Here is a 22,875-nt window from a genome sequence, read left to right on the forward strand (position 1 = left end):
GAAGCTGGCAGTTTGGAGCTGGCATCTCAATGAGCTTGGAATTGTTTTCCATTTAACCCTTTAACTGTACCTAATTCAACTGCTCACCCAAGTTAAAATTCTCCTCCCCTTGTCTTTCACCCAGTCAAAAGTTTAGGTGTGATACTTGACCCCAAGATGAGCATTAGATCACATACCCTACGCTATCACTAACATCATCCGTCTCTGCCCCTGCCTCAGGTCATCAGCTACCAAAGCCCTCATTCATACTTTGGTCACCACTGCACTTGACTAGTCCAACATACTCCTGGCTGATTTCTCACTTTCTACCCTCAGTAAATTTGAGGTCATCCAAAACTCTGCTCATGTCCTGACTTGCACCAAGTCCTGTTCACTCATCATCCTTGTGCCCTATATTGGCTCCTGCTCAAACAGCACCTTGGATGGAATTTTAAGCCAGCGGGATTTTACAGTCCCACCGAAGTCAATGGACTTGTGACTAGCTCGCTGCATTTCATAGCCCCGCTCCTGTTGCAACGGGGCTGTAAAATTCCACCCCTTGATTTTAAAATTCTCTTCCTCGAATTCAAAGCCATGGCTTTGCCATTCCCTATTTCTAATCTTGGTCAGGTCTACAAACCTCAGTTCTCTGCACTCCTCCAATTCTGGCCTTGAGCATTCCTGATTTTAGTTGTTTCACTATTCAGTTGTCAGACCTTCAGCTGCCATGGCCCTCAGCTCTGGAATTCCCTAATAAACTTCTTTGTCTCTCTTTTCTCCTGTAAGAACCTCCTTAAAATGTTGTTTGATTATTCTGCTGTTAAGAGCCTTGTGACATTTTAATATGCCAAAGTCGCTATATAACTACAAGTAGTTGTTGTTCATGCAAGCTCCAGGATAAGAGAACACTAATTCAAAATTACACTGAAAAGTGGAAGAATATGCAGTTAAGATATAGTCACTTTTGGTAGAGGATAGTGAGTACTCGGGACAGACTTCCCAGGTATTCAGTGCAATCAAAAATGTTACAATTTCAAACATAGCCCAGCTCAGTCACATCCTTACTCTCATTGGCTAAAAATCATACCCAAGCCTTTGTGATCTTCAGGCTTGTGCTTTTCACCAGCCACCTGAGTTCTACTTCATTCAGTACTCCACTGTCCACATCTGAACACATACTAAGTCTCATTCAATTATCACCCTTAACCATACCAACCTCCAATGTCAATTAGCAAAAGTTTTGCTCCCATTTATAAATTCATCTGTAACTTCTTTCAGCCGCATTCCTCCAGCTCACAGTCTACTTTTCTAATTCTAATCTATTGAACATTACTCTTTTCCACCCATTCCATCATTCGTAGAGCATTCAACCATCTCATGCTTATAAACTGAAATTTTCCTAAACACGTTCACTAGCTACTACTCTCTCTATCTTGAAAAACATGTTTAAAGTCTACTTTTCACTGCTTCTTTGGTTACCTCCTCTAACTACTCCAGCTTGGGTCCACGCAGCTTCCAATTTTGGAAGTATTTTCATGATAACAAAGACATCATCGAAGGACAAGTGTTGATTTAGATAATGGGTGGAAAGAGGTTTAAAAAAACTGATATTCTATTATTCATTATTTACTTGGAGGAGCATATATTAATAAAAATACTTAGAAAGAAAAAATGTCTGCACACATAGCGAATACCTGATGTACTCACAGCTGTAGAATACACATTAGGGCCACTTGTATTTTCTGCCCAGCAACCACAGCCATATACAGCCGCCTGTAAACAAACACAGGCAAGAGTGTTGAAAACGTATTTCAGTGAACTTCAACAGAAAGAGAAATTGTGCCTAAAATATTCATTTTCTTTATAGTTATTTTACAGTAAAATCTTTATTATCCAGCACGTGGGGAGAATGGGTGGTGCTGGTTAACAGAGAGTTCCATTTACCAACGGAATACAGTGCAATACCTGTAGCATGAACTAATACTCAGGAAGTATAAAGAACTGTATTCTCTTTACTTCTAATTTTCAATAGTACATTAAAACATAAATTAAAGTTATACAGTATATAGGTATAGGCTCTGGATAACTTCATAATTGCTTCTGGTTGGTAAAGTGATGATTCATATTAGAGGAACGTCAGAAATTCCAATTTCTAGAGAATTCCAGTGGGTAGAGTGCCGGAAAACAAAGTTTACTGTGCATGTTACCCATTCAATATATAATTAAGATCTACCTTTTAATTAATATTTTCACAATACACCTAAAGCTTTGGCAGTGATCAATGACTAGTTTTAGACCCTATGTTCGACTGTATTCTTATTCATTCTTCTAACTTTTGATCTTTTTGCTCTTTAGTGTATTGCCAGAAAACCCAACAGGTTGCCATTTCCTCCAAATGGAGGCAAGACTCTAGATGCTAGAATTTTTGCATTTCATTGGTCCGCATACAACACTGTTATAGTTTAGACTTTCTCCCAACATAGCAAGAAGTCAGTTTCCATAAGAAGATCAAGTCTTCCATGAACCAAGACCTGTGCTCTCATCCATGCCATGAATGAGACAGCGTGTTATCTGGGCATCGATAAACCTTAACTATCCACATCAGACTTGATGGAATACCCACTATTTTGTCCCATTTACTCCAAAAAGCAGTAAATACATAAAACTCTTAGCCTTTCCACCCAGGCTTATATGGGTAGCTTTATTTGCAACATAACAGATAGGAGACGTAAAGCACAGTCAGATAGTAAGTATAATTAGACCTGCACAATTACACAGTTTCAAAACCAGAAGAGAGCCTTGAATCCTTCAAATTATTTTCAGTTGCTTCTGACTGAAGTTCTGTGGAAGGTGAGCTTGCAAATACCTCAAGTCCTCTCAAGCAGTTGAAACTAGAGGCAATGGGAAACCTGTCTTTACATTAATTTTAAAAGATGTCCACTTAATGATCAATGTTCCTTTGCAATGGTCAAGCAATGATGTTAACCATTTTTAACACTTGTGTAGGTTAAGAGGTGAACTGCAGGCCCCTGCCATGTATCAGTTTGTTTTCTTTAAATATCTGACAGCAACTAAAATAGTGACTGCCTGTTTGGCATAGGCCCTGGCCATAAAGATGGCAACCCAAGTGTCCGCTTATGGTTTTTTAGAAAAGGCATAAACTGGAGCTTAGGCATAAAATAACCATTGTCCATTAAAGATACAATAATTGGATTAGCTTGAGATAAAAGGTTACCAAGAGCTAATTAGGAACATGATGTCTGCAGTATTTCTGGTATGGATAGAATGAGCTTCCTTTAAAGGCAGGTTGAACTCAATTTTTAAAACACATTTACTATCACATCAGAAATATATAGAAATCTCATTGTTACATGGTTGTATTTTCCCTGAATGCAACACATGCCAATTCAATGAAGTGTGAGTGAATAAGCGCCCAAGTAAGAATTAATAGCCTAAAATAATTATCAAAAAATTAGATTTTCAATGTACAATATTTCCACAAGACATGATAGATGTCTATGATGCACATTTGTTTATTGCTGTTGGCATTCAGCAGCAAGTGATTTTATTTCTTGACTGAGACCAGAGGAAAGACTATATTTAGGATGTTAATACAAATATCTTGCAAACGAAAGAAGCATATTTACTTGGCCAACTCTCCCAGGATGCTTCATTGCCAAGCCTCCACTGGAAACAGCAGCAGCAACATTTCCTTCATGGTCCACAACTACTGCCCCAACAGTATCAAGTGAAGCTGTGACGTTAGTCTAAAAAAAGAAACAAAGACCAGAATAAGTATATACTTAGAATCGCAAGAAGACAAAACAACATGCTATAAATCCCCCCAAAAAACTTAAATTTATCAAGTCATTCAGAAACATCCTTAAGCACCTCATAATGCCTTGCAGCCAACTGCTTTTGAACTTGCTGGTGCTGTAAAGTAGCCAAATGCAGAAGCCAATTTCTACACTCCCAGGCACAACAAACAGTAATGTGACGAATGGCCAGATAACCTATTTTAGTGCTGTTGAGTGAAGGATAGATGCTAGCCGGATCATCGTAACAACCTTGTTTTTCTTTGAATAGTACCAAAGGATATTTTGCATCCATCTGAGGTGGAAGATGAGATCTCGTTTTAGCTTCTCCCCTGAAAAATGGTGCCTTCCATCAGTGTGGCGCTCCCTTAGTATTGCACTGAAGTGCCGGCCTAAATTCTCTGGAGTGGGACTTGAACATGTCATTTTCTTTCATAAAGTGCAACCATTGAGCCAAGTGGTTACAGATGTAGTAGAAATTACTGAATACAGTTCAAGTACATTAGGCCAGTTTTTGAGGGAGGGGAATGATTTTTTTTTAATAATCAGTCAAGTGAAGGATATCACTGCTCAGAAATTGATACTTTTCCCATTGGAATTAGTAGGAATATTTTGATCTTGATTTCACAACCCAATATCGTTTTGTGTTCTAAAATATATAAATCTGTGGATATCCAGGGACATATCCAATTTTCTTTTCATTATTGTTTTAATGTCAAAGTTAGTTCTTGTTTATTTTTACAAGATGCTTTAAAATGATTATATAGGTAAGTCATCTGCAATTCTGTCATTAAATTCCTAAACTCTTTAATACCTCAGCTTTCCCTGTGCATTTCTAGTAAAATATTCGAATTCTACTACTATAGTAGTGATTAATTCAGCAATGGTCGTCTTTATGTACATGCATACAGTGTTACTCCATATGCTAACAGGACACTAAAAATAAGGCACAGTAGAATTTCTTGGCAAAAACAGTGAATGTATAGAGCTACAGTCATAAAACTAAATGGAGAGCAATGAAATAAATGAGAAATGAGACTAGCCTTACTGGACTTTACCTCAGGGAGACCAGCAAACAAAAGGGGAAATCATTTTACAGTTATACAAAGGTCTGATTACTATTTATGATACTGTATTTAGTTCTGTGTGCCACACCTCAAATGATATACTGGCCTTGGGGAGATTCAGTGCAGATTCATTATAGTGATACTGAAGCTAAAAGGGTTAAATTATGAGAAACAGGTTCCATAGACTAGGCTTGTATTCCCTCCAGTATGAAAGATTGGAGGGAGGGGGGGTCTAATTGAGGTATTTAAAGATGATTAAGAGGAGTTGATAGGGAAGATAGAGAAATTATTTCCTCTAGGGAGTCCTGAACAAGGGGGCATGAACTTAAAATTAGATCTAAGCTGTTTAAGGGTGATGTCAGGAAACACTTCTCCACATGAAGGGTAGTAGGAATCTGGAACTCACTTCCCTCAAAAGTAGTTGAGGCTGGGTCAATTGAAAAAAAAAACAACTAAGACTAATAGATTTTTGTTAGGCAAGGATATTTAGAGTTATGGAGTTCAAATGGGTGGATGGAACAAAGATACAGATCAGCCACAATCTAACTGAATGGCATAATAGGCTTGAGGGGTTGAATGACCTAGTCACATTTGCTATGTTCCTACAATAATGGCGTTAGCCTTTCTTATTTGATGTCCAAGAGTGATTTTACAAATTTTTAAAATACTTTGAGGACCTGACAGTTATATCTTTCTAAGTGAACTGCAAACGATTTTACTTTTCCGTCTTCATTCAGAAAAGGAGAAGCAATACAACTTCATTCTTGATTGGTTTACTCCCAAGTTTTTCTTTGTCCAAAGTGAAATGAATTTTTCCCAATTTTTAACTGGATAACCTATTTGCTAGAAAAGCTTTTCCACAAATTTGAAAACAGGATTCTGGGTGGCTTTGACCTACATAGCTATCTAAATGTCATCAGAATAATCATACAAAATGCTTACTGTACAAATAAGAGTTGGCCAATGAAAAGTAGAATACTCTGAATCCGGAAGATGTTAATTTACCAAATTAATAGTGAATAATATAAGAACATCTAATAAGTTGAGAAAGAACCTCAACAGAAGCTCAAATTCTTGTGTGCCACAGTAATTTGGTGAACTATATCACTGCAACACACAATATAGTAAATGTCAGGCTTTCCTAAAATAAAACTTCTTCTCTTTCTCCCTCCACCCAAAACCCAGCCATAATTAATTTTGAGCCCAAGTATGTAAAATTAGCACAAGGTATTTGAGGAAATTGCTGGAAGGGAAAAAAGATTGTAATTATTGTATCAACTGTGCCACTCAAATATCCCCACCTACTGGCTAGTAAAAGAATAACAATGGCAGCGACCAGTCCTGACTACTGGATATCATGAAGAGCACTGCATTCAAAGGTGGACCAATTACTTTAGGAAATGTTTTTATCAACTTGTTCCACATCTCGTGAACATGCCAAGCAGACTACAAATAGTCTGTTTACATCACCATTTCTTACTATGCTGATGATAAACTGCTACGAAAAGACAGACAGCTGTAAATCTGAGAAACCCGAGAGCACCTCAAATCATAAATGAAAGGAAGCATCTAGTTGTTAGTAGCTACTAAGCATTTATGAGAAATACCAGCCTCATGACTATAATAAAGGTGGTAGGGCCATAGTTTTAAATTGCATCTCTTGGATTCATACAGAAATTGGCTCCTGTTTTTATCAGACCGAATGATTTTGTTGCAGCAAACAGCACTCCCTGGTTCCTCAATGGAAAGAAAATTAGCAACAAAATAATGGAATTCAGAAGAAAAACTCACTACATCAACAAAGGCTCAACTTAAATAAATCTATTGTTCTTTATTACAAATGTACACGTATTCCTATTTTCAGCTACCTCTATGAGAGGAGGGACAACAAATATGTACTCAGGGTTCCAAGTAGGGAATGTTGCATTGGCAATTAGACCCAACCACTTCCTAAAAGCCACTAGCGTTCCTACATTTCCCCGACCAACCTCCTCCTCCTCTTAGTAGGGGATAGTATTTAAGGTAAGACAAGGAATAGCATCTGGTCATGTGCCCAAAAATACCATATCATCCATACACCAGAAAATATCCTCCACAGTACACTGGGAAGCAACATGTACAGTTTAAGTTCAACCAGATGAGGTTTTGAATCAATAACTCACAACTCTAGTACAGCCAGATAGTACTATAAGGATTCTGGGACAAATATCTTCTACTTTAGCTATATTTATTAAAAACGTGTAATTGCTAAAATTCCCCAAAAATTTATGTTTCAGTTCCCTACTTCAAGTAAGCTTCATTATAAGAAGTCTAGTGTCTGGCAATGAACAACCATTGACTAAAGATACATAGTAGTAACCTCTTTCACCTTTACTTCATGATGTAAATAAAGTCACAAGATGGAGCTAGATGTACTGGACAATGGTCAGCAATAAAGCTCAATTATGTAAAAACATCGCCCAATTTTCTCCTCCTATCATTCCATTATGCCTATGCAAGAACCTCAGACCAAATAGAGACCATGCTGCTTCTTCAAGAGGTTCATATTACTTCAAATACATGCCCTTTAGAGAGTTGAGCCAAAGCAAGCAAAAGCCAATGCCAGGATAAACCTCAACTCTGAAGGAGATTTATTTTATTGTTAAATCAAATCCAAAACATCAAATCCAACACTTCACAAGTTTCCCCTCATAAAAGTAGATTGACACAGGTCTGGTTACCAACTGTGCACCATGGCTATGGAAGACATTGTCACTTTAGAAATCATGCACCTTCAACCAGTTGCAGTCTCCTTGTATTTCCTTTGACATCTTTAGCCAAAATATTACATTGCAAAGCTATGACCCATTGGAAGCCTTTAGTTACTAGGAAAAAAAACACTCATTCCTGTAGTTAGTACAAATGCCTTCAACTCCACCAGCTGAATATTAAATTAACACTTCAGGATTTGAGCACAAACATCAAAGCTGACATTCCAGTGCAGTTCTAAGAGAGTGCTGTTCTGTTTTTTTTTTCCTTTATTCTTTCATGAACAAAGAAAAGTACAGCACAGGAACAGGCCCTTCGGCCCTCCAAGCCTGCGCCGATCATATTGCCTGCCGAACTAAAACATATTGCACTTCCGGGATCCGTATCCCTCTATTCCCATCCTATTCATGTATTTGTCTAGCTGCCTCTTAAACACCACTATCGTACCTGCTTCCATCACCTCCTCTGGCAGTGAATTCCAGACCTTCACTACCCTCTGTGTAAAAAACTTGCCCCACACATCTCCTCTAAAGTTTTCTCCTCTCACCTTAAATCTATGTCCCCTAGTAATTGACTCTTCCACCCTGGGAAAAAGCTTCTGACTATCTACTCCGTCCATGCCACTCATAATTTTGTAAACTTCTATCAAGTCGCCCCTCAATCTCCGTCCCTCTAGTGAGAACAATCCAAGTTTCTCCAATCTCTCCTCATAGCTAAAAGCCTCCAGACCAGGCAGCATCCTGGTAAACCTCCTCTGCACCCTCTCCAACGCCTCCATATCCTTCTGGTAATGTGGTGACCAGAATTGCACACAATATTCCAAGTGTGGCCTAACCAAGGTTCTATACAGCTGCAGCATGACTTCCCAGCTTTTATACTCAATATCACTGCCGATGAAGGCAAGCTTGCCATATGCCTTCCTGACTACCTTATCCACCTGCATTGCCACTTTCAGTGACCTGTGGATCTGTACACCCAGATCCCTCTGCCCATCGATGCACCTAAAGGTTCTGCTATTTACTGTATAATTCCTACATGTATTAGACCTTCCAAAATGCATTACCTCGCTTTTGTCCGGATTAAATTCCATCTGCCATTTCTCCGCCCAAGTCTCCAACCCATCTATATCCCGTTGTATGCTTTGACAATCCTCTTCACTATCTGCAACTCCTCCAACCTTAGTGTCATCTGCAAACTTACTAATCAGCCCAGTTACATCTTCCTTCAAATCATTTATGTATACTACAAACAGCAAAGGTCCCAGCACTGATCCCTGTGGAGCACCACTAGTCACACCTTTCCATTCAGAAAAGCACCCTTCCACTGCTACCGTCTGTCTTCTATGATCAAGCCAATTCCGTATCCATCTTGCCAGCTCACCTCTGATCCCGTGCGACTTTACCTTCTGTACCAGTCTGCCATGAGGGACCTTGTCATAGGCCTTACTGAAATCCATGTAGATAACATCCACTGCCCTTCCATCGTCAATCATCTTTGTCACTTCCTCGAAAAACTCGATCAAGTTAGTGAGACACGACCTCCCCTTCACAAAACCATGCTGCCTCTCACTAATACGCTCATTTGCTTCCAAATGGTAGTAAACTCTGTCACGAAGAATCTTCTCCAATAATTTCCCTACCACTGACGTAAGGCTCACCGGCCTGTAATTTCCTGGATTATCCCTGCTACCCTTCTTAAACAATGGAACAACATTGGCCATTCTCCAGTACTCAGTAGCCAGTGAGGATACAAAGATTTCTGTCAAAGCCCCAGCAATCTCCTCCCTTGCCTCCCTCAGTACTCTGGGGTAGATCCCATTTGGCCCTGGGGAGTTATCCACCTTAATATTCTTCAAGACATCTAACACCTCCTCTTTTTTGATCCCAACATGATCCAGGCTATCTACACTCTCTCTTCCCTAGTCAAATCGACCGCTAAGTCCTTCTCTTTGGTGAATACTGATGAGAAGTACTCATTTAGTATCTCTCCTATTTCTGCTGGCTCCACACACACATTCCCACCTCTGTCCCTGAGTGGGCCTACCCTTTCCCTGGCTACCTTCTTGCTTTTTACATATGAATAAAAGGCCTTGGGTGGCAAGGCTGGCATTTGTTGCCCATCCCTAATTATCCTTGAACTGAAATGATTAGGCCGGTGGGTCTGGAGTCACAGGTAGGCCAGACTGGGTTTTTACGACAATTGATGATAGTTTCACGGTCAATTCCAGATTTTTAAATTAATTAATTGAATTTAAACTCCACCAGCTGCCATGGTGGGATTTGAACACATGTCCTCAGAACATTAGTCTGGGCCTCTGGATTACCAATTCAGTGACATTACCACTATGTCACCACTTCCCCATGAAGATTGGACTATTGGACTGCTGAAGGTGTCACACGTTAAACCGAGGCCCCACCTGCCTGCTCAAGTGGATATAAAAGATCCCAAGGCACTATTTCAAAGAACAGCAGGGGAATTATCCCCGTTGTTCGGGCCAATATTCAATCCCTTAATCAACATCACAAAAACAGATTATCTGTTCATCATCACATGGCTTTTTGTGGGAGTTTGCTGTGCACAAATTGGCTGCTGTGTTTCCTACATTACAGCAGTGGCTACATTTCAAAAGTATTTCATTGGCTGTAAAGAATTTTGATACGTCCGATGATTATGAAAAGCGCTATTAAATTTACATAGAGTATTGTAATCATATTTCACCCTAAGTTCCTTCTTATTGTTTCCAAAGCACCCCATTTGGTCAGCACCCCACCAATAGCTGAAACATCTACTCCCTCCACCACTAGTATGCCACGGCTGCTGAGTGTACTACCTTCAGGATACACTACAATACCTCACAAGGCTTTTTTAGCGGCAGAATTTTACATTCCCCCACCAGTTGGTTTGTCGGCAGGGGGTGGCCATAAAATTTTGTGAATGGCCTTCCCACTGGGTTCCCACCCACCCCGATCTCTGCAATTTTACACTGGGTTAGATGATGCCTAAGCTGGCCAGCTGGCCCTTGTCCCAAATGAGGCCCTTAAGTGGTCAATTATTGACCACTTAAGGGCCGTTTCCTGCCCAGCCTCAGTTTTCAGGCTGGGAGGAGGAGTTCAGGGGCAGGGGGAAGCCTGAAAAGAAACCCTACTCGGGCCTCGGGCAGGAAGGACACCTCTACCAGCAGCCTCATTTTAGCATCGGGCCCTACACCCCTCAAGGGCTGGCCCCCTCCAGGGGCTTTCCCATTTCTTCTCCAACATCCCTAAACCCCTCTGCTCAGCTCAGCAGGTTTCACCTATCCTCCCCAACCTTAGGCCCCAAAACATAACTGGCCCTGGGCTGCCGGAACTCAGATACCGGCAACTGTTTGCAGTGGACTGCAGCGGTTCAAGGTGGCAGCTCACTACCACCTTCTCAAGGGCAATTAGGGATGAGCAGTAAATGCTGGCCTAGCCACCAACGCCCAAATCCCATAAATGAATATTTAAAAAGTCATGGCCACAGTCGCTTCTGGAGCTGCCAGGCAATCAGATTGGCCAGCAGCTCTGTGAGGCGGGATTTTCTCCTGACTGAAGGGCAGGAGTCCTGCCTTCAGCCAATTAACGCTTGTTGGAGAATTAAATGGCTGTGGAGCAGCCAGTATCGGCAACGAAGTGCTTGCCACTGATTCTTCAGATGGTGGGAAGAGAAATTTTGCCATCCGAAAAATCCAGGTCCCTGCATCTCCAAAAACAGTGACCTCCATCACACGGAAGGGCAAACACAGCAGGTGCATTCAATCACTAGTACCTCATGTCCCTGACTTGAACACATATTGCCATTCCTTCACTGGGACTGGGTCAAAATCCTAGAACTCACTAGCTAACAGTGATGTAGGAGTACCTTCACCACATAGACTGCAAAAAATTCAAGAAGTCAGCTCACCACCACCTTCCCAAGAACAATTAGAGATGGGCAATAAGTGCCAGCCTGCTGAGCGACAGACACATCCAGAATATGAAGGCAAGAATGAAACAATTTCAGAATTATTAACATAATGGTTAAGAAAAAGGTTGAAAGATCTTAGAACAACTGACATGGTTCAAGAATGGAAATTTCCTGTAAAGGACAGCCATCCTTAGATATTTTCTCTATATGGAATTAGTTTGAATTAATAATATGGCAAATTCTCAGTCCAGAATAAACCACTAATGCTCTGACAGGAATCAAAACATCTGGACAAAAGGGAGAAAAAGGCGAGCAATGTGATTTTTCATTCATCAGATTATCCTATGTGGTTGTAGTCAGGTGTCAGAATCTTTTGTACCCATTGGTTCTTGTGGGCTTAAGCATTATTCACTCAAAACAATTGCTGTGGTACCCCTAACCCTCAACACAGGTGGCCAGTCAGCGCATCTCTTCTTGCTCAACATTTAAATAAGACAGCACTAAGAAACTGAATAAACAGGTATTTCCTGCATAACATAGGACCTTTACAGGATTTTCTAAAAGCATTGCTTCTCTCTCTGGAAAGAGGACTTCTAAACACTTTGACCTCTAAACAGTCTTAGTTCATGCTGCCATGCTGACATTCCTAAGCTGGTAGGCTGACATCTTGTGCACCCCCTTATCTATGCAATTGATTAGAAAGGACCAGGATATGACCCTCAGTGTGGTGCAAACTAAAAAGCTGACCTTGAGCAGGGTAGTGTACTGGGTTGGTGGGGGGTTGTCACCACCCTGAAGTTTGAGTACCTGTCCTGTGTCCATTATTTGAATAGGCGATTGACATTGGGTAAACTACTAGCACCCCCAAAAAGGGTATATATATTGGTCGTATACTGGTGAGGTCTTGATGAGAGATCCTGGTGAGGTCCATGTGAGGTAATCCTGAGGTTGCAGTACTCGTCGGTAGCTGCCTGCTTCAGAATGGATGAAGAGGAGGAAGATGATATCAACACACTGTGCCAACCGTTTGTCCGCCCTCTGGGATCAGCAAATTGCTCTCAATTGTTACGGGTCGTATACTTTTTTCTGTCTAATTAGTTAATGTATCTTATCTAAACTGTTGTTTCTTAATACGCTCTTAAAATTACTTATGAGTAGTCGACTGCCTATTTAGGTATCTGTGGCCCCAAACCCTGAAATCTTACAGCACTCAAATCTCAAAGCTTTTCCATCAGAAAAAAAAGACGGTTCCACTTGCTCTATGAAATCATTGCTGAAAAATGCAAGCTAAAATTCAGATAAAATAACAAATCAGTTAATTGCCAGATGCTCAGATTATCCATCTTCATCTGTCCAGGCTCCAGCAAATTTAACATTATAGTCTAGTTCCTGGCCCAGGAGAAGCCTGCAAAGGAAATTAAGTTTTACTCTGCACAGAAAAAGCCAGCTGTTAGGCAAGAACATAGAAAGGGATCCATACAAAGATCAACTGTAATATAGCAATTAGGAGTCATATGCATGCTTTTGTTCCCTTGGCTTCATATCTCAGAATGTCAAGTACTTTGTTGCTACTATACTCCATGCTGGCCTAATTCCTGGTGTAACTTATTTTGTATAATGCTCTCCATAAAAGCTGAGATTGCATGTATGAATGAAGATCAACTGTGATTAGGAAAGATCTTATCAAAAGGAAATAACACTTCCCAACGTACAAAGCTGCTACCCAGCCTATTAATTTCTTTATCCAGCTTGGTTTGAGGTTGCTCTATTATTTTGTGTTTGCCATGTTTCAGTGCAAACACTTGACCTTGTAGAGCATTAATTTATTTGAGAAATTGTCTCTACCAAAATTTTCACATACATCTAGATATTGTAGTCATTAAGTATGTGGACAGTGGATAAATTAACAATCTCAGAAGTGTCATCTTTTACCTAGTTTAGAACATTTTGTTTTCCATTATATTTTCTGCTTTCAAACATACCACTCACCATATGCAGCCAAGAAAATAGACTGAAAGCAATTTCCCCCCAATTATCTACTTGTACTATTTGAAACAGTTGCTTAGTAGCCATTAACATTGCCTACCAAAACAAAAATAAAAATACCTGGAAAAACTCAGCAGGTCTGGCAGCATCTGCGGAGAGGAACACATTTAACGTTTCGAGTCTGTATGACTCTTCAACAGAACTAAGTAAAAATAGAAAAGAGGTGAAATATAAGCTGGTTTAAGGGAGGGGGGTAGAGCTGGATAGAGGGCCAATGATAGGTGGAGATAGCTAAAAGATGTCATAGACAAAAGGACAAAGAGGTGTTGAAGGTGGTGACATTATCTAAGGAACGTGCTAATTAAGGGTAGAAAGCAGGACAATCAAGGTACAGATAGCCCTAGTGGGGGTGGGGTGAAGGGAAGGGATTGAAATAGGCTAAAAGGTAGAGATAAAACAATGGATGGAAATACATTTAAAAATAATGGAAATAGGTGGGAAAAGAAAAATCTATGTAATTATTGGAAAAAAAAATGGAGATCGGAAAGGGGGGGGGGATGGAGGAGAGAGTTCATGATCTAAAATTGTTGAACTCAATATTCAGTCCAGAAGGCTGTAAAGTGCCTAGTCGGAAGATGAGGTGCTGTTCCTCATCTTCCGACTAGGCACTTTACAGCCTTCCAGACTGAATATTAGTTCAACAATTTTAGATCATGAACTCTCTCCTCCATCCCCATCCCCTTTCTGGTCACCCCCTTTTTTCCCAATAATTTATATAGATTTTTCTTTTCCCACTTATTTCCATTATTTTCAAATGTATTTCCATCCATTGTTTTATCTCTACTTTTTAGCCTATTTCGATCCCTTCCCTTCACCCCACCCCACCCCCACTAGGGCTATCTGTACCTTGCTTGTCCTGCTTTCTACCCTTAATTAGCACATTCCTTAGATAATATAACCACCTCTTTGTCCTTTTGTCTATGACATCTTTTGGCTATCTCCACCTATCACTGGCCCTCTATCCAGCTCTACCCACCACCCCCCACCAAACCAGCTTATATTTCACCTCTTTTCTATTTTTACTTAGTTCTGTTGAAGAGTCATATGGACTCGAAACGTTAAATGTGTTCCTCTCCGCAGATGCTGCCAGACCTGCTGAGTTTTTCCAGGTATTTTTATTTTTGTTTTGGATTTCCAATATCCGCAGTTTTTTGCTTATAATATTGCCTGCCAGTTTTCTTTCCCAGAATTTGCACACAGAAGTGCAGTTCAGATTGGCAACTCCTCAGTGCAGAATATGATGATGGTAAGCTCATGCCCCACCAGCTCGTGACATAAGTAAGTTAGCACTTTAGAACAGCGCAAACATGCCAAAGTAGTTTCTTCAAAGTAGAGCATCTGTTGTACAGATAAACATAGTTCAACTGCAATACACTGTGCCAAAAAAATTACAGGGCTATGGGGAAAGAACAGGGGAGAGAGTCTTTTGAACTGTCCTTTCAAAGAGCCAGTACAGTCAAGATGGGCTGAATGGCACCCTTTTGTACTGTATAATAAATTACCTAGATTCGGAGACATAATTATTAGCACAGATTTTTAAGTGAGTCAAACTTGAAATTTGAACATCTAGTCACATCTATTATATCTAGAAATTCTGGGTTTTATTTGCAGGTGATCTTGTATCAACAAAACAGCAGCAAGCCACAAATGTAACTGAAGGGCATGTGCCCATTATGAAGTTTAAAAAAACATCAAAAATGGGCAGGCAGCAACAGTGATCAACTAAAAAAGCCAATCAATCAATCAAAATCATTGCAAACATTTTTTGATGACATCTGTCCATTATTTTGCTTTCATTGTTAGGAGATGACATAAGGCATAACTACACTTACAAAAAGATGATTAGCATTATTTGTAACAGCACTGCTTCAACTGCCAGCAACAATGTTTTCTGTTACAGTGATCATGATGGGTCTGGGGAGCTGCCTCAAATTCATGCAAGTTTGTGCGGCCATCGTTATTAGCCAAAAAGACTCAAGCCAGCAGAAAAATGCCACTGCATGCATCAATCTCAACAACTTCTGGATTTTTTTAAAATTGAAAAACATTGCTCAATCACAATGCACTCTGGCAGAGTCTATTTACCAAATTCCACTCCCCCCTGCTTCAAGGAAACTATATAATAGATATCTTATACTTAAAAAAAATCAAATTCTAGATATATCATAAGTTCTCCAAAGTTATTGAGGGAACTTCAAAAGCAAATATGTTTATGCTATATAGTACTTATGTTCCAAAATTACCAACAGTAAATGTAGTAAAAGGGCTGTAGACAGACAGAGCTGAAGAGAAAGCCAGTGAATTGTAGATGATCAGAAGCAAGACTTGATATTTTGCAGTGCTTTTAACATTTTACAGTGGCTTAATTTTTAAACTTGCATTTGTGATTGTTGTTTCTGGTCATAGTTGTTTCTAAGATTACAGGATTGTATCATGATTCACATTTGGAAAGAGTTTCACAATAAAGTTTGGAAATGAAATGGTGATTTTGGTTAACATGAGGCATAAATGAAGAGAAGATCCAACTTAGTTTAAGTTTTATACAATTTTAATGTATTTTTGATCATCACTATAAAAATTCATGCCTAAAAGAGGTGAACAGTAAAGAGCTGAGAAAAAGAGCTGAGAATATTGCCAACACATATATAGGATGTGAAGGAATAAATCTATCTACCTGCAGACGGTATGGATGACATTATTTATTTTCATATTAAAAAAAAAAGTCCAAAACAATTAATTCACACTCTCTGGGAAGGTCTCATGGAATATTTCAACAGAGACACCCTCCCCATCCTCAATCCCACTCTGAGCAAACCAGTGATACAGAGCAGTGATTCACCCATCAATAAATGCCATGGGAAATAAACTGGTCTTGTAGCTATAAAAAAAGTTTTGAAAATTTCAAAAAGATCATAACCAGTAGTTCCATACACAAGGCTCACAAAAGAGATGGGAACAAGCTAAGTGTGAATTTTCAGGTGGTTTTAATTATTCCAACCCTCTTCTGATTCTGGAGGCACTGAGTCATGTTGCTGCATGGGTGAACTTGGATAACAAATGGAATTTGACTATACAACAGCTGAGACAACACAAGCAAGCCTGATCCAGTAACTGTACATACACAATTGCCAACAGAGGCCACTGGACATCAATTATAAGCAGCAATACTAGCTGATCTGTCCACTCCCTAGCTTCAGGATGGTAGAATTTATTTCAGTATTTTTACTACTGTTCTGTTATCAATCAACCCTTCATTGAACAAAAGGAATTTTCTGACTGCTATGGCTCAGTAGCACAGTGAAATTATCCATTGCTCATCAAGAAAATACTCAAGTGTTTTATATAAATAGCAAAAGCTTTTCAAAAGCAGCAAAATGTTCAAATCTTGGATTTCCCACTGGTAGTAATATATTCTTCAGGCACAGATACTGGAGTCTTATTGAGCAGGTGGTACATTTCAAAATTATTTCCAAAACACAGTTCTTCACATCAGCCACAAGTGATCCCTATTTGGCTACAAAATCAACACTGATAGATTACCACCAAAAGAACAGTGCACTGTAGTTATAATTCACACCTACTAGAATCATGTCAAAGTATGAACTAAACAGAATTGTAAACTTAGCGGAGCCAGACAAAAATGAGTCTCATTCCAGTACAATTCTGAAGTTTGGAAATGTAAACCAAATTAAGCTATAAGGTACCCGCATTTTAGAAATAACTAGGGTTAGGACAGAGTCTGCGTTTCCTTATTAAACTGTGAAATAGAAGCTGAAGCCTAGCTGTCTGCAAGTTCCAAGCAGGTGCTTTGATCTGTAGCTGGCCAGGGTATAGAGCTTGGTTCTAGCTCCTAATCAAATTATGGGTCCTTTGAAGGATAATGGGTAGATTCCAAACTATAACAATCAGACTGGAATAGCTTCAATTTCCAGCAAATATCAAAGTACAAGTTTGCAGATGCATGCAATATACCCTAAATGGCTGGATTATCAATGGCACTTTGTTCTGAGAGGTTCAAAATATGCATAGTTCAAACAATCAGCAAATTGTGGTTGACAGCTGACATGTTCATTAGCATGGAATCCAAACATCTATCAGTGCCTTTGAACTGGATAGACTGACATGTCTTGAGAGTTCTTCGGTCCAGAATATATACTCTAGAGGTTTTCCAAAATCTTTAGCTCACTTCCATTTCTGGAATTGGCATTCAGACTTGGCAAATCATTCACATTGACCATGTATAGCACTGCAATGCAGTTTTGCACAAGACTGTCACCCAAAAGGTTGATCATTTTAATGTCTTGTGGACTGTATCTATTTTGTTATTTTCAAAGTATTGCTACCATCAGTAATTTCCTACTTCCAACATGGCATAGCATGGTCAAGGTGCCACATGATCCTCCCCACATATAGTATACACAAAGGTGAAGGGTTCAGTACATAGGAAATGCAGTCAAACTATAAACAATTTTAAAAATTCATCTCTCCCATAAGCATTAAGCAAAAGCACAGGAACAAAGTCCAAACCCTAGCGGAACTTCACCCCATTGAAAGGATTAGGCCCAAGTGCATTAGAGATGTTAGAGATTTCTAAGTTAAAAATTGGAATTCACAGCTAGGTTTTCCTATACTTCTGAGAGCTTTTTGTGAATTGAGATCATAAATGTTATGTTTTAAAAACACAGTCAGTGGTTCTAAAAGCTATGGGGCTTAAATTAGTTCTTTTGTAGTATTTGCCAGTTCATGAATGGTAACTTTGGAAAGGAATTGAAAGTTTACTTTTTTTTTGCACTGGTTACTTGTTGCTGATTTGGGTAGCTGAATGATCCAACTGACTAAATTCATCAGCATTAACAAATTTACAAATAATGGATATTTGAACCATTACAACAATTTTCTGCCCTGCCATTCTCTACTCATTTCAAAGTGTAAAACTGTAGACTTATGCTAGAGGTAACCCTTTGAATTGCAAGCATAGAAATGAAAAATGTGGGGGGACAGTTGTACTATCTTAGACAAATATGAATCATCATCAGTAGTCAGTAAATGTGTTAAAATTACTTATTAACTATCATCATGAGGTTAATGCCATCCTGGATAAATATCTTCAAAAATAATTTCAAAATGATGCACAAAGGTGAATCAGTAAACTACTTACAATGCTACTTACAAATTATATCAGCACATTCTTTGCACTTTACCTGAGTCATGCAAAAGCATTGCACCCAAAGTGTGAAGAAAATTTATTGGTGGATTGTGAGTTTATATCCATTCTCCCCAGTGTTCCAGAGTTCCCAATCTCAGTTATATTACTATAGGGAATGCTAATCAGAGGCCAAGCAATACATGCCTCGAAAGAAAAAGAGGGAAAGCCACCTGGGCCAATTTTGCATCCCTAAAATAGCTAGTTCAAAACAATGGGCAGAATTTTATGTTCCCTATGTTTATAGGTTGGGGGCCTACAAAATTCTCTGGGTGGCCTTCCCCAGCCCTCACCCTGCCTGCAATTTTATGTGAGGTTGGCAAGGTTGAGGGTGCCTGCCCACCCTCACCCCAATTGAGGCCCTTAAGTGACTTAAGGGCAGGAATCCTCATCTTCCAAAAAATCCTGTCCAACATTTCAGAAGCTTGGGAGGGATCTCCATTTTTATATCTAACTGTGGTATTTTTTTGTCACTTATAAAGATCCACTATAGTTTTACATGATGTGTTTTAAGATTACTTTGAAAATTACACTTTTCTGTTCTTATTCTTAGGGTTAAAAAAAAGCACTAACGTTTTCAGACACTTCTCTTCTCTTCTTTGTCTGAATCATTTCTGTTTCCACCTTCTCTGCAAGCTCCAGCTTTCGTCTGTTTTTCCTAAATGCAGATAAGCTGAACTCTAAATAGGATTTAAAAAAAAACTATTGATGAAATATGCCAATAACTGTTACTCACAAAAGCCACTTTCATCTGATAAATGGAAGAGAAGTTTTGTACTTTTGGTTGAGGTATTAGTAATAATGAACCAGCCAAAGAAAAGCATAAAAGATTCAAAGTGGGTATGAAAGGAGTTCACAAAGATTTAGCAGTGTTTCTCTCTCACAACATTGTTTAGTCAGTAAACTCAGTATGTGATGTGAGACTGAGTAGTACATAGCAGAGAAAGATAGTAGTGCTTAAATAGACAAACTCAGCTAGGACAGTAGCGTAAGGAAAGGGAAGAAAGAGAAAATAAAATCTGATTCTCTTTCATATACATGGTTAGGGTTCCTGCTTCTGATAATTATCCAGCCTGTCCTGCACACAGCCAGGTTTTCTTTTAAAAACAAAACGAGCGGGGTGTAAAAAACTGTTGATTCATTATCACCCATTTTAAACTCCCCAAGTCCAAATTCACACCCTGAAGCTTTTTGCTCCACATTTTTTTTCTGTAGAGGCTATATTAGTGTTCTATACAAAACCCAAAAATAACAATTTCTAAACTTATTATTAAGCTATGTTTAAATCTAGGAATAGAGTTCTGCCCGACCCTGTTGTAAAGGAGGGTCACAATGCCATCACTTCCATTTGGCATTGCGCCGAATTTAAATTCAGTACAGTGTCAAACATAGCTCACAAAGCTCTTAAGGAATTTAAAGGACCCAAGCATTTCTTCAAACCTGCCTGATTAAAATATATAGAGAACGCAAAATCTGCAATTCACATTTCCAACATTTAAACTGTTGGAAACAGGCAGAGGAATGGAATCAACGTGCAAAGTTCTATCAGAATATTGGTGCAAGCACAATGCTTCAAATTACCTCCTTCCTGTGCTTTAAAATTCTACAATTCTATTCTAATCCATTACATAGTTGTTAAGTCTCTGAAAAATACATATGCAGTTTGTTTGCAAATTTTAAAAACATCTCCTTCTCACTATTTGGTGACTTATTGTATACACAAAGTAGTATAATAGTTTAATTGTAACCAAATGGACTCTTTCCTTAGGTTCTCAACAATGTTATTCCTCTCCAGTGCCATCATAGTTTCTTCAATCAATACTGCCATTCCCTTCCTTTTTAACCATCCCTATCTTTTCTCAATACATTGTAGCCATGAACAATAAGTTCCCAATCTTCCGCTTCTTTAAGGGAGGTCTCTGTTATTGCTGCTTTATTATAGTCCCATGTGACAACTTGTGCCTGAGGCTCACCAACTCTATTCACCTTTCTTGTGCATTTATGCACATCCACTCTAAACCCATCTTATAATGCTATTTCTGAACTATTCTTTACTCCAGTGTCAACTGTCTCTCCTAGTTCTCTGTGCACCATGTTTTCCTCTCTCAATCTTTCCATTCCCCTCCCAAATTAGCTTAAATCAGCCCCCCAGTGCCAGATAACCTTCCCACAAAGATACTGATCCCAGCTTTGTCGAGGTGCTATCTAACCACTTTGGACAGGTCTCTCCTGCTCTGGAGCTGGTCCGAGTGGCCCAGGAATCTGAAGCCCTCTCTCTTGCAAAATTTCTTAGCCATGCATTAACTTGTTTTATCCTACAAACCCGATGCACACTAATGTGTAGTAATGGGAATGATCTTGCAGGTCCTGTACTTTGGCTTCCTCCCTAGTTCCTGAAATTCTTACTGCAGGTCCTGAACCTTTTTCATGCCCATGTCACCGGTTCCCACATGGAGCACAACTATTGGCTGTCACCAACCGCTCTCAAAATGTTCTTCACTGCCCGAAGATCCTTTACCCAGGCATCAGGAAGGCAACACACCGTGAAGTCTTATTACAGAAATGCCCATCTCTCCCTGACTATCAAATCCCCCATGACCACTGCATTTCCACACTCTGCTGTGGCCTCCTGTGTAGTCATTAGTCCCACAAATTGCACTGTGTAGGCCAGGCATCATTTTGCTACCTTATACTGTACAAGCATGAAACAATCAAGATAGGTGTCACAACACTATTCCAGGTATTGCAGACCATTCAATCATTCAACAGCAATAAAAAGCAATGGATTCAATGTAGAAAGTTCTCATTGCACAGCTTCAATGCCCTAATATCTCCCAAAGCCAGGTTACCTTTAAGACCCTTAAAGCAAAACACTTTTCTTTCCAAGAAATAAACTTCTTGAAAAGCTTGTCATTAACTTTAGCGTGCAAAAATTGAACAGATCTCGATAGCAAGTATAAATGCCAGTTTCTTTGTAAGTACATAAGAATTCTACATTTTGAAAAATAATTCTGGCAATTTTCAAAAGGATAGAAAAGCAAAGCTGAAAACTCCTTACTTGTTGCCATTATGTCAGGAGGACATGGTACAATTCCATGGTCTACTGCCCATTTGTAAGCACCTTCTCCTACTAAAAAACTAAAACAAAGGAGAAAATAATTGCTTTCATTTCAATAAAACAACATTAATATAAAATACATATACAATATATGGATAATCAAAGAATAATGATGTTAATTGTATAAATTAAGTTTGTGTCTACAGGTGTTGGGCAATCATTGAGTAATAACTTGAGCACATATATATCAGTGAATAGGTCCAGGCAGCAGGCAGTTGAGAGGGGTGGGGGGGGGGGTCGCTCGACCCGACCGCCTGCCTCTCTTCTGTGGTTACGACCATGCCAGGGCGTCCCTGGAGAGGGAGCACGCTGCATCCACCAGTACGCTCAAGGCCTTCTATGATTGGCGAGCACCACAGGGGCTGGAGTGCATCATCGACAGCTGGAATATTATTTTAATTTGATAAATTTTCTTTCACAATTTTGGTTTTTGTTACAATAATATGGAAGTATCCCTTTAATGGGTTTGTCATTTGTTTATACTCTTGAAATGAACGATAAAGAGAGACATTATTGACACTGGTGGTGGGTTGTAGAATTAAGAGCATTTGTAATGTCTCACTTTGAGAAGAAATCTAAAACTGAGTAAAGATTGATTTCTGGTCTTCTCCTTCACCAACAGGTTGTAAGGAGTTTAACAAAGGGTTGGAGAAGGTATCACAAACAGATAAGGCATCCAGAGGTTCTTTACAAAACAATAATAGTGGGCATACATCAAATCATGGAAGAGATGATTAAGGTGGGTCTCAAGGAAGCTTAGTACAAACACAGGACAATTTAGGTAAGGAGTTCCAATGGTAAAGCAATGGGAAGTGGGAATACACAGGAGGCCAGGGACTGAAGCTTATGGGCAGAGATTTCTGGCTGGGAGTGTTTGCAGAGAAAGGGAGGTGCAAGATTTGAAAATATAAACAGGTCAACAAAGACAGAAGCTGTGGGTGAACTTAATCCAAAACACAATGCAAGCAACTGGAT

At 39.4% G+C, this 22,875-nt stretch overlaps 1 protein-coding gene across 9 annotated transcripts in view; it reads right to left on the reverse strand.

Moving 5' to 3' along the window:
- tasp1 (taspase, threonine aspartase, 1) overlaps positions 1-22,875 on the reverse strand; it is a 96,385-nt gene that overhangs the window by 35,705 nt on the left and 37,805 nt on the right. For 5 of the 9 annotated variants that reach the window (XM_041178279.1, XM_041178270.1, XM_041178297.1 and 2 more), the window contains exons 6-9: positions 21,841-21,920; positions 19,356-19,462; positions 3,627-3,746; positions 1,674-1,752 (exon numbers count right to left, since the gene is read on the reverse strand). In XM_041178279.1, the coding sequence (XP_041034213.1) occupies positions 1,674-1,752; positions 3,627-3,746; positions 19,356-19,462; positions 21,841-21,920 (386 nt within the window). The remainder of the gene's footprint in view (positions 1-1,673; positions 1,753-3,626; positions 3,747-19,355; positions 19,463-21,840; positions 21,921-22,875) is intronic. The other 4 variants (XR_005941834.1, XM_041178315.1, XM_041178305.1 and 1 more) reach the window with 1 other exon arrangement.

The sequence above is a fragment of the Carcharodon carcharias genome, chromosome 2, assembly GCF_017639515.1.
Source record: "Carcharodon carcharias isolate sCarCar2 chromosome 2, sCarCar2.pri, whole genome shotgun sequence".
NCBI classification, from domain to species: domain Eukaryota; kingdom Metazoa; phylum Chordata; class Chondrichthyes; order Lamniformes; family Lamnidae; genus Carcharodon; species Carcharodon carcharias.